Source organism: Eucyclogobius newberryi, unplaced genomic scaffold, assembly GCF_026437365.1.
Source record: "Eucyclogobius newberryi isolate DKJ021-1_F unplaced genomic scaffold, fEucNew1.0.hap1 SCAF_2, whole genome shotgun sequence".
Classification (NCBI taxonomy): domain Eukaryota; kingdom Metazoa; phylum Chordata; class Actinopteri; order Gobiiformes; family Gobiidae; genus Eucyclogobius; species Eucyclogobius newberryi.
The window spans coordinates 14,866,123-14,879,002 of NW_027315834.1; the positions used below are offsets into that span (position 1 = coordinate 14,866,123).

Sequence of the window (12,880 nt, forward strand, 5' to 3'; positions counted from 1 at the left end):
AATATAGAGAGTTTAGTGCAAATAATACACACTTATTCATAATAAGACCAAAGTACAACCGCTAGATTAGGTTTGCAAGTAAAAGGTACATTTTACATTTATTTATTTTGGGCAAAGAGACATGAAATAAATAGTATCCTTTGCTGAACAAAAAAGCATCAATGTAATATAGAAATGAATTTATTTTTCCTAATCTTTGCTTAAAAAGGAGTGGGAAGAAGAAAACCTATTTAAACACACCTCCATTTCTCATTAACAGCAAAACATAATGAGCTTTCTATGGCTTTCATCTGACATCTTAGATCTAACCATTATGAACTATTACACTTAAGGATGTAACAGTTACAGTGCAGTAATTATAAGATGCCAACAATGGTAAGGAAAATGACAGATAGCAGCCATGGTAACAGACAATTAGAACCAGCGTAAATAGAATCAAACAAAACAAAGCAGACTGAAATCAAGACTAATACGTCCAAACATTCGGAGGACCACACACTGCTGTTTGAGCGTATGGGAAACAAAGACAGGGTATCAGCTGCATGACCTCACTAAACAAAGATTTCCCAGGTTACCATGGACACATATTAAAACATTTACACTCCACAGCAGGCAGATAAGTCAACACAACTCTTTTTTTTTTTTTTACAATCCAACAGTTGGCAGTTGACACGAGTGGATTGTGCAACGTCCACAGCAAATTCAATTAGTCCCGAAAAAGGCCCAATCAAAGAACCTTGAGGAATACCAGTGCCTCTAATAAGTGCGAGACGTGACGGGGCACAGAGCTAATTAGCTTCTCAAGAGTAAGCAGCAACAAAACAAAGGGTCAGTGGAAAGCAGCCCGGGGGATGCACAAGTCACGACTTAATGAGATCTCTGCCTTGTGCCACACTTGGGCCGCAGTCCTGCCCATGAATAGACGGGAGCAGTTTGGATTAAGTAACAGCCACTTAGTGTCAGCAGAAGCTCTCAACAGTTTACAATTTTACAAAGAAGAAGGGCAAAATGCTTAAGACAAGATATGTAATCATAAAATCTCATGAAGATGGACCGGTTTCTATTACTAAGCTGTTTAAGATCAATATTGTGGTTTATAATTAATAAAATGTACAATAACGATCAATGTCCAGTTTAATAATTAATACCTCCAAACAGAATAATATATATTTTGAATAAATACATAACGCTTTAACTAAACACTTCAGTGCTAAGAGAACATTGCAAAAAATACAATTACCCCGCTCCATTAGTTAGAAGTAAAACAGAGTTGGATGTCTATTGATATAATTTTTCCTTATTATACTTTATTATGCAGAGTGAAAATGAAAACTTTCAACTCAAATGATAGGCAAGCAAACCTAAATATAAAGTACTTTTTATCCGACAGTTTATGCCACATTAACTTAATCACCATTCAGATGATCATATACGGTACAAACAAACATACATAAATAACATTTAACAACATATACTGTAGGAATTAAAAAACATATATTAGGATTACAGTTTGAATATGGTGTCAATAATCTGCTAAATTGTGACGTTTCTTCTTACAATACTTGTGACATCTCTCTGGCTAATGAGAATGAACAGTGTCACTAATTTAACTAAGCATGAGCAGGCTCCAGGTCACTCCGTCCTCGCAGCACCTGCCTGAATAAACTCACCGCAAAAAAAAGGTCTTCATCCATTATTGACGGTTTTAGACTTTTTCAATAACTTGGTAAGAAAACGCAGTCAGTCGAAAGGTTGACATTTACAATTTCATCAATGTTGCATGCTACAGGAAACACACAACTTTTACACAATTTCTTTGGGAGACGTGCTGTGAACTGATCTCTTTATTGTGCACTAAATGTAGGAAAATTTGACCTGGACATCCTGGGAGTAACAAAAAACACCAAACTGAGATGGAGCGCAGAGCTGCAGACCATAAACTTTATCCTGAACCAGTTTCCTGTGGAATTTTGTCAAAAGTAGCAGCTGGACACTGTCCCGAACTTGATCACATGATAGGGTCTATATCTGTGCGTAAACAACATGACGTAAGGCTGCACAGTGTGACCTAAAATATTAAGCTGAAGGTGTGGCAGCTCGAAATGCAAACAGATCACAGGCCAGCCTTTTGTCAACGCTACAGCTTCTTCAAATTCACTGTTGAAAGTCAAGATAGACCAGGAAAATATGATGTGACAGCTGCACCAGAATTACCCGACTGCACTGTGTACCTTTGCCCAGAATGCTCTACTACGACATTAAACAAATCTAAATCGCATTAATTTTATTAGGGGATTTTATTGCTCAAAAATCTGTTGACAAACATGCAATCTTTCAGCGCAGATCCGACCTGTAACTCTCGTCGTCATGGAGTTAGATCAATTGAATGCATTGTGGAGAAAGATTCCAGGTAAAGCAATAACATCTCCACAGAAACAAGCAGGTCGGATAAGTCCACTTTTAACAGGATATTCCACAGTAGTTAGGTACTTTTAAATCAAAGTCAGAAATGCCAATATTTTACTTTTGCCGGTTTATTGTCATTGTAATAATAATAGATATATCATATAGTTGTATTTAGGTGAATAATGATTAAATTATGGAATACCTAACAAAGCACACCAGTTATAGCAGAGCTATTATAACCCTAAAGCTGAACCATGGAACCTGCCCAAAATATAGTAAAAAGTCTAATTAAAGGCACTGAATCTGAACCAGACGTTGACCTGCCTCTTCAATCCTGGCTCACCCTGCAGCAAAAAGAGCCTGGTGTTTACATTATGCCCTAAAGAGACAGGCTTAACTGTATTATCCTGATGTTTGCTCTGGGACAGGTGTCACAGTGTGCGGCCGCAGAGCCAAACAGGCACAACACAATTAAAAACAATAAAACGCCTGGCCGGACTTGGGAGCGCTGCTTACAACAAGGGTGTGCAAAACAGGACTTGTGGGCTTGGCCCTCTAAGTTGTCTTATTTGATCCGCAAGGAGCCGAGATTTGGAAGAATCTAGATCTATACATTTCTTTTACTGTGACCGTATAAGTATTTTGAGACTGTCATGACTGTCACACACCAAAGGTTAAGATTTGAATATGGCTGTAAATAAGGTCACAATAACCCATTTCAAATTCCATATATTGGTACAGAAATATATCACAATAAATGATAATATTGAAAGTGTTTTATGTTACTGACACAATAAGCCAAAAGCCATAATCCACAAAACATGAGCTGCGATAAATAAATAGCAGAAGGAAACACTTACAGTGCACTAGTACTTTAGATTTAAAATCTACTATTTGTCATAGAAGTTAGATAGTTAATCCTCAGCTCAAATCTTCAAATCAAAGAAGATGTACCATACATATGATACATATTCAGAGTCCAAAAATATTGTTTCAGCTATTATTTATAGAACAATAAGTTAATGTAGTATTGTATGCACTGAAACAGCAAAGGTGTGTCAAGTTCCTTTTGTTTTTTTAGCACGCTGCTGAAACAAAACAAAGCAAACGACTGTTAAATCTACACAATATTAAATTACTTGAACATGTGTTTGTGACAGTGTTTCTTACTCCTATTCTTCAGATATGATTAAATGTATCAAATTGTTGGAGTCTATTCTTAAAAAAAAATACATATTTTGAACATTATTAAATTTTTTGGCCTTTCAATTACATCAACTTGAAAATATAAACCTAAAAAGTTACATCCAAACAGTTCATTACTCTTGAGTAATTGTTTCATCAAATACTTTTTACTCTCAATTCATTTCTTGCACCACTAATTTGTACTTCTACTTGAGTAGTATTATTTTGAAGTAACAGTAGTTCTACTTGAGTAAAATGCGAGGCTACTTGACAGACCTCTTATTTGTAACAGTTTGCTAGGTTTTGTTATATTTTCATGTTCAATTAGGTCACATCTGGGAGAGCGTGTCCAGAGTTTGTACAGCGCAGGATCCAAAGTCAAGGATCCATCACGTCGCCCGGCTTAGAGGAGCGGCGAGAGACGCAACACGGCGAGGATTTAGTCAGGCGACAAGTGCGGGGATTTGGATTTATCGGCTGGCGACTTGAACTCACCTGAGCAAGGCCAAACCAGGAAGGACACTTGGTTATGTAATACAAGGAACGAACGAGGAAAGAACTACCTACAATACTAACAAAGTGAGAAGTTCAACTAGATTTACAGATATACTGCAGGTTTTTCCCTGTATACTTAACAGAACTGTGTGAAAGGTAATGGCCACTCTGACTAAGGAGAGCTTACCATCTAAAAAGGTTGTCCGTGCTTTTCTGATGCGGCAGGAAATTGACTGCGTGACACATCATGGGCTTTGATTTATCCAATTTAACAATCCAATTCGCGCATCCCATTTTCTAGAACAGTGAAGACAAAATGCTGACAGTAGCGTTTTATATAAAGATCAAGAAATAAAACAAATGTAAATATTAAACTCGTAACTTATATTGAACTAAAAATACTTAATTTAGCTTCTAAAATTGTCACAATTATTGTGTTTTCATTCATATTATATTGTGACCTGAATAATCACGATTATCGATTAACCCAATAATCTTGACATCCCTAGCCGTAACTGGTCCACACTACGAGACTGAAGCAGCTGCGACTGAAAACCATTAAAAAATCTGACCTAAAGTTGTGTAGTGTGTCCACAGCTTAAGGCGCAGTCGTTTTATGGTCCATCCATGTTTTGTGCGACACTTAAACCTCAACCAAGACATTTACATTAGAACATTCTTGACGCATTATTAAAATATCGCCTGTAATTCGCCTGTAATTGAGATATTGACAAAAATATGTATGAATTTTTATCAATATCGCCCACCCCTCAATGACCACAGAATTTCCTTCAAACCAAGTGATCATAAACACTGAACGTCAGCAGGAGAAACTTGGCTCTCTTTTTCTAACAAAGACATTACAGCAATGCATTTCACCCATTGTATTTCTCACGCACTGACAGAGCAAACAGCTGATAACATCCATAGCTTCAAGAGGAAGTAGATTTACACATCCCTTACCTTTGTGGAACTACTAAGACACATATCCTGCAGCAGCTTTAGTTTGGTACATGGCACATTGATTCAGGATTTTATCTTTTGGCCGTGTGACTTGAACAGAGCAACATGTGGTCATCCTGTATTGATTTACGGCTAAACCATAATGTAATTGAACACTAAAAACATAATAATAATAATACTCACCGGGAGAACCTTGGAGTTTGGCCTTTTTCACTGTAACACAAATGAAAAAGAAAAAGTGTTAGTAGAAAGCAGTTAAATCATGTCAGAAATGTTGGTTTTGTAGAACCAAAAATGAAGCGACATCAAGCTTATTGCGAAATATTCCAGATATTTAGAGTAGCATTATAATTTCATGTGGGGTTGAGGAATACATCAAATTTGAATCGAAATAGAGATGTATTCATTGATAATAAAAAGTCAATTATCAGTATGGGCATTTTTAATTGAAGTCCACAGTCAATCTTCTGTCAGTGAGAGAGTTTGGAAAAGAGTTCAAACTTGAGAAATAAATGTTCCTATTTTTGTGGCAATGATTGAAAGTCTAATGTAGGACTGTCGATTCGGATCTTTTGGTATGGTACACTTAATAATGTACAAACGCGTCTTTTGAGAACATTTCGCCTTCTGAGCTGAATCGAATGGAAGCCTAAGCCCCGCCCAGTTCCGCGCAAGTTAACCTGACCGCGACATAACCTGGCACACCGATCCGTGAAAATAAAACCTACATTATTCTGGTCCGTGGTGCAAAAAAGGTTGGGGACCCCTGGTTTAGGCAATTAATGGGTCATTCGAGTTTTTATCGACGAATATATGTGTTGGTAAACTAATTATTTTAGATTTTAAGGATTTGGGACAACAGCAGAAGAGTAAATTGTAAGTTTGCTCTGCCTTTTTTACTTATAAATACACTGTTTCCAAGTGCTTTTCTCTATAAATAATTGTATGAGGGCAGTTTGGGTCGGATACACGTCCAACACATTTTGAAAGCTGCCAGTTTCACGCCACTTTTGATCAACAGGGCATGTGTTTTTTTGTCAACTAAGAATTTCTTAAGTCGACTACAGCAGTTCAGGACATTAAGATTTGTTTTAAATAAGATGATGTTTTTAAAAATGTTACCCAACCCCTATCGCTTAAAGGTGGAATGGACGATTTTTTTCAGCAATTTTTTTGTCATATTTCCTCGTGGCGTGGATAAATCATTTGTCCTGCCACGTATCAATCATAAAACGCACCTACCGCTCACCTGCAGCCGCGTGCGGGTCGTCCCCACGTTTCCGCGTGCCTAAGCGCATGGATCTATCATAATATGCGCTCCGTTGCGCTAATAAACAAACGCACGTGTGTGTTGTATCAGTCCGCACGGGGGAGTGCGCATGCGCACTTCCACCTGCGTTCTCAAATCGCCGAAAAATCGTCCATACCGCCTTTAAGAAGCTGGGATCAAATCACTGGGTTGATTATGCAGCAAAAATGATGCTTGAAATATTCCAGTCATTTGTTCTGACATCTCGACTGTTTGCAAGACACTGGTTTATTTTTAGCGTCTGGTGGTCATCAGCTCAGGGATGCCTTTATACAATGATGGTTATGGGATTGTGGAGTGCTTTAGAAGGGATTAATTGTGATTGCAGGGCCAGTGTTGAGACATAGCCTAGTAAAGCTCTGAGGCCTGTCCTGGCAGATGGGCCGCTGGGATCAGGAGGCACCACCGACCACACGTTTAAATATTAATATAACTGTCTTTTTCACATTATAAGTATCTGGAGGAATGTTGTCCGTTCGAATGAACAATTGAGGTAGAAAAAGGTCTTTGGATTGAGAAAGTATATTCAAATATTAAATCACCTAAAAGTCAGAGCAAAATGTGTGTGATTTAAAGAAAAGCCATAATAATGCATTATTCATAACTTGGAATAGGGGTGTGAATCACTGGTTTTCCATTGATTCATAGGACACAAGATGCAATGTTTGGCAATTATAAAATATCCCGCAAACAAATAATATTCCATAATATAGAAAATTTTTCTTGATATTAAACAATATGAGACAATTTAACAACTCCTAAAATAACAGACTCCAAGGAGGAAAGAGTCTCATTGTATTTACTGCCCTGTAATACGTCACTGACAAATGTTATTCACAATAGTCCTAACATAATTACATTTTATGGTGATGTTGTGGTAACACGGAGGTTATTATCAAAATATTGATTAAAGATATATCCTGGACAAAAGGCAGGTTTATGCCTCACAGCAGCCAATCCCAAATTAAAAGCTCAACTCTTATTAATCAGAAAATCTCTCACAAAAAAATATAATCTCAATCTTTTTCATCTTTTTTTTGACTACAACATGGATGTCATTACATGATTTTATACAAGTCCTGAGGAAAACCTGGGCAGGTAAAAATATGCGGGCTTGTGTGCCATATGTGGGCCCCTCCAGAGCTTGACCGTCTTAGGACCGTAGCAGGAGTTCACCCGTGCTGCATGTTTTGGTTGATTTGAGAAACCAGAGAACCCGGAGGAAACCCACCCAGAGAAAGATGCAAACTCCACACAAACAGGCTCATGTATTGAACTCATGCACTTCTTGCTGTGAGGCCTGAGTGCTAGCCACTCTTTGTGTACAATTCTGAAATGATTCCAGAAATGTCCAATTGTTCAATTACCGGTACTGCATTATTCCAGTATTAATACCCTTTCATTTGAGAATCTTGATAGTTAATCTAGTATTGATCTGTTAGGGTTGAGACAATGAATCGACTACTTGTGACTTTGTAGGAAAAGGTTCAGTAACTTCAGTTGTAGTCATCTGAACACTGGATACAAAACGAGTCATTCTCAATCTGCGGATCTTCCACTTAACAGAACACATTTGGAACTATTCTCTATCTAGACACCTTCTCTCACCGAATTTAAACTTTTGTTGGTTGATAAATGTAGTTCAAAAGTCTCAATGTACAACAAAAAACATTATCATTAGAAATCGCTGACCAGTCGACTACTAAAATGTCTGCAGCCCGAGCATCTGTGTATCGTTTTTGAGTGAACCGGGTGAAGTGGAAAAGACCCAGAGCAAGTGTGTCTGTGAAAATCACTTTCCACTGGCTGTGTTTGCCCAGGCTGGATGTTCGTCAGCGGGACAAATGCACAGGCACGGTGGCTTCTGTTCCAATTGACATGATGTTATTTAGGGCTCTGGTGTTCACAGCAGACGACAATAAACCAGAGGGCCATTTAAGTGGGAACTGATGCTTATCTCTGTGTGTTCTGGTCCAGGGGCCATTTGTCTCACTGTTTAGCAGTGGCTAAATGTAAAAAAACAGGAATCTCTGAGTGATTAAGTCAAAGTACCATCATGAGGAGTAATACTTCATCATGACGGGGGAAAAGATTTAATTTTTGTGAACAACTTTAACTATGACGGGAACAGGGAGAAAACAACTTTCACTCAAAAAGTTTGGTTTGTTTGTACATTTGTAAAGTACATTTTTTATGAAATTCTAAAGTCTAAAATAGGCAAGATAAATACTAAACCTGTGTATAAAAGATATAAAAACCCTAACAACTTTGATACCTCAGGAACTTCAGTGGCTCAGGATCAATTGACATGGATGTTATGCTTCTAAATCCTCCAATTACTATCCCAGGTTCAATTTCATTAAAATTATTAGAGAAAAAAAAAATATTGTTGTTAGAGGTGAGAACTATCAGAATAGTTGTTTTTGGAGATTGTAACATTAGAATATTGGCTATAGCTATAATTAAAACTATCAAAAATGACCTTAAAGAGAGATAGAAATGTCTAATCTCCAAAACAAAGGCATAAAGTAATATTACTGCCTTTTTGTGGTACGTAAATCTTCCGTGGTCCATTCAGTTTTGTGCAAGACATGAACTTTAATTAAGAAACATTTTAGAAAATTCCAGGTGCATTGGTGCAAATATTTACCGACCGTACATTATTTTTGGTCAATATCTTGATTTCTGTAACTTATATAACCATTTTCCATCAGATCTATTACATATATTTCTTCTTAAACCTCCTTCTCCTACATACAGTAAACTATATTCCAAACACTCAAACTACGAACAAACTTCTCCATCCATGTTTTTATCCAGCGTGGAGCAGAAAATTGAGAACCAGGAAGTGGAGTTGCTGCCGTACTTCCGTCTTGTTCTGTTGCATATTCTGAGCGCGAGAGAGAGAGAGATGGAGCAACAGATGGTGGGGGGATTACTGCCTCAATCTCTAAACGCTATCCCTGCCCCTTTCGCCCATAATTCCACTACTCGGCCCCACACAGCGCCACAGCCTCTGCAAAATATGAATAATACTACAGTATTTGTTCTGCGCGTGGGTTCATTTCCCAGAGGAGAACTGACGTGACATGCACCGAGCCGATGATCAGGCCCAGCTTTTGGATATATATGATCACGTGCTCGTCCATCAAGTGCTTGGAGGAGTCATAGTTTCAATAAGGTCATGGCGTATTCAGCAGACTAATAGACAATAAGTAAATACAATAGTAATAGTACAATAGTAATACACAATCGAGTCGTACTGAGCAGTAATCAGAAATATTGGAAATACATGGATCCTACCCACACTGATTTTACCTGCCAGGATTGTAGGCCTGTCACGGTAATTATTATATCAACTCATTGTTCAATAAATGATGGATGGAACAAGATTTTTTGGGGCTAAATTTGTGTATCTTTTCTTGGTTTCTTTGTTATTTATTGTAGTACGATAAAATTCAAAAGGGTCAAACAAGTAATTTCTATGACTAATTATGTATACCAAAGTACTATAATAAATAAGTGTTTCATTCAGTTGATTATTGTTGCAGCTAACGTTTTTAACAATACAGTATAGTACATTTAGAAACGTTTTTTTCTGGGATTATCGGCCTTTATTGTTATTGTGTCAAAGGCGTGAAACAGTTTCAATATTATCGTTTATCATGACATTTCTCTGTAGCAGTATCGCACTTCAACCTTGTTATTGCAACAGGATTACCAGCCAGATCAGTGGCCGATTTACGAATATCAAAGAAACGTGTTTAAATAATTTATTCAAACAGCTGGCACTGCTCTCAGGCTAGTTGGTTTTAATAAAAGACTTTTATTTAATCGGAGGCCCTCGGCTTTTTCTTCTGTTTTCATGCGAGTTCCTCATGTTTTATCCTGAAGAGCCCCCCCTGATTTGATGCTTCTACGAGACCCACCAAAGCCCTCATTTCTGATTAACAATCAAAGAAAAGTGCTTTGTGACTGGAGTGTGCAAAGAGGGTTATCGGGACACAAACCCTCCAGTTCTAAGCACCAAGACTATTTATTTTGTCATGCCTTACAATAATTAATCCACCCAAGAGTGCAGGTTTCCTTTTTTGCACAAAAACAGGTCACGTGGAGGCGCTGGTGGGAGCGTGCGGAAAGGAAAGAAGTGACCACACCCTTTGGACTGCACGGGTTTGTCAAAAGAACACGTTTTCAGAAGACCGTAGCACTGATAAACAATTATAACCTTTACTACATGTTTTTGTGTTACTAGCCTGCGCTTGACAAGAACAGGAGCCAAAGTTTATTTCTTCAGTAAACATTTCATACATTTTGACAACAAATTCTTTTGTTGTTTTATCTTGTAGCCTTATACACAAAAAATAAAATAAAAAATATATACACAAATTGATAATACATGCAACGATCCAGATTATTCAGTTTTGATATGGAAATAGAAACTTTTAAGGTTTTAAGTATCTGCCAAAATCTAACATCATTAACTGTGCTCCTCAGACGTCAAATCTGTATATTGAATGAAATGACTCTTTTTTATAGTCAATTGGAATATCCCAGCAATTAATCCAGATGACGCAATATCAAAACAAACTTCTGACAGAAATGTACAGAGAAAGTCTATGAGGATGCACATTTTAGTTTCAATGTAACCGAAATGATTGTGTCAAAGAGTCAAGTACCCTCAAAGAATACCACACTTCTATTGATATCCTAACAGCCTTATCGCATATCGCAATCTATTCCAACATTGTACAGCCCAAAAAGCTATGATAAAATATATTAGTCTGCAAAACTGACACAAGAGCTTACAGTGCATCCAGAAATGTTTCACGCATTTTGTTATGTTACAGCCTCATTCCAAAATGGAATTAATTTATTATTTGCCTCAAAATTCTACAAACAATATCCCATAATGTCAATAAGGCCACTGCGCTCATAGGAACCTTCAGACATTTTTCTGTCTCATTCCCCAGATCTGAGCCTTGATACAATCCTGTCGCGGAGGTCTACAGATAATTCCTTGGACTACGTGACTTGACAGTGTTAACTGTGGGTCCTTATATAGACTAGAGAGTGCTTTTCCAAATCTTGTCAAATGAACTGAATTTACCACAGGTTGACTGCAATCAAGTTGTAGAAGCATCTCCATTCGCAAAGAAATCAAAAAACCTTCTTTCAAGTTGTCATTATGGTGTTTTGTTGTAGATTTTTGAGGCAAATGTTGAATTGAATCGATTTAGGGAGAAGGCTGTAACATAACAAACAAATAGTGAATACTTTCTGGATGTACTGTGTGTCTTCCATTACAAAAGTCTGCTAAACCTACGTCTGTGCGAGGCAATAAAACAAATCATTAATCTCATTGTGCACCATTTGTCTAGGACACCAGACCAGTGGCGAGCCCATGTGGTCCACTCAACCCAGGCCTGATCCGCTGCAGGATACTCGCTCACTCCGCCCCCTCCCCACAGCCCACTTGTGCGGGGAAACCACTTATCTGTTGTGTAAAGACATCGCCATGGTGATTCGTCGTCTCCACCGGTAATAAATAAACAACAGTGTCAAGCCACACCAATGAGGAACGATCACGACATCAGCAAATGACTGCCCCAAGTCCCCTGACAAATATTTGATAAACAGCCGAACGAGGAGCAGCTTTCAGGGGTCGTTTTCTGGGCAAGACGTCGTGTAACGAGTGACATGCAACGCAAAATAATTTAGCGTGGGTTCCTGTTCAAATACATTCAGAATAAATATCTGGACTAAGCTAGAAGTTTGAATTATGTATGTTTTATATTTTCTTTCTAGTCTACTGCTTTGATTTTGTGTTTGTTGTATGTTTGTATTTTTCCACTGTAACTGTATATTCAATATCCTAATTTAACAAACAAAAAAAATTCTAATGTTTTTGAGATATCAATACACTGCACAACTCTACTTACATGGACAAAATTAAAAACTTATCTTAAGACAAATTGGAACCATGTTGATTGCATTAGAAGCATAAAAAAATATCATTTCATCAAGTAAATACAAAAAATAGTTGATTTATTAAGAATGACAATATTTGGAATTCTAGACATTTGAACGAATGAGGGATTACACTGACATTTGAACTAATCTAAATTCCTCTTTTGCAGAGCTTAAAGCGTCAGGTTGAACTGAAAGACAGGAGGGCAGCAGTCTCACCTCTTTGTGACCTTTACTGCTGGCAATGGACGCGCTCTGTTTTTTACGTAAGAATGACTGGATTAGGCTGTTGTGTTTTTTGTGGGATGAAAACAGATTTGTTTTTTGGGTTTTTTAGATGAGAGTGGATCTTCCTGCTGGGTATTATGTTACTGCGGCTGATGTCATTCGCACCAGGACGTCCGTGTTTGCATAGTAAGTAAGAAGTGTGGCAGTCACGGAAATGTCAAAGCTCCAAAAGGTGAATGGTTCCTATTGACAAGGCAACAGGTGTGCCATGGTGTCCCGGAGGAAATAAAGGGCAAAAAATGTATCCATTTCCTTTAAATGTGC

General features: G+C 37.7%; 2 protein-coding genes across 4 annotated transcripts in view; one reads left to right on the forward strand and one right to left on the reverse strand.

Annotated features, from left to right (window-relative positions):
- phf24 (PHD finger protein 24) overlaps positions 1–12,880 on the forward strand; it is a 289,741-nt gene that overhangs the window by 73,416 nt on the left and 203,445 nt on the right. The window lies entirely within an intron of this gene.
- Positions 1–12,880, reverse strand: part of LOC140367260 (protein unc-13 homolog B-like) — a 71,869-nt gene that overhangs the window by 55,775 nt on the left and 3,214 nt on the right. For all 3 annotated transcript variants that reach the window (XM_072453634.1, XM_072453633.1, XM_072453632.1), the window contains exon 2: positions 5,233–5,262. In XM_072453634.1, coding sequence (XP_072309735.1) covers positions 5,233–5,262 — 30 coding nt within the window. The remainder of the gene's footprint in view (positions 1–5,232; positions 5,263–12,880) is intronic.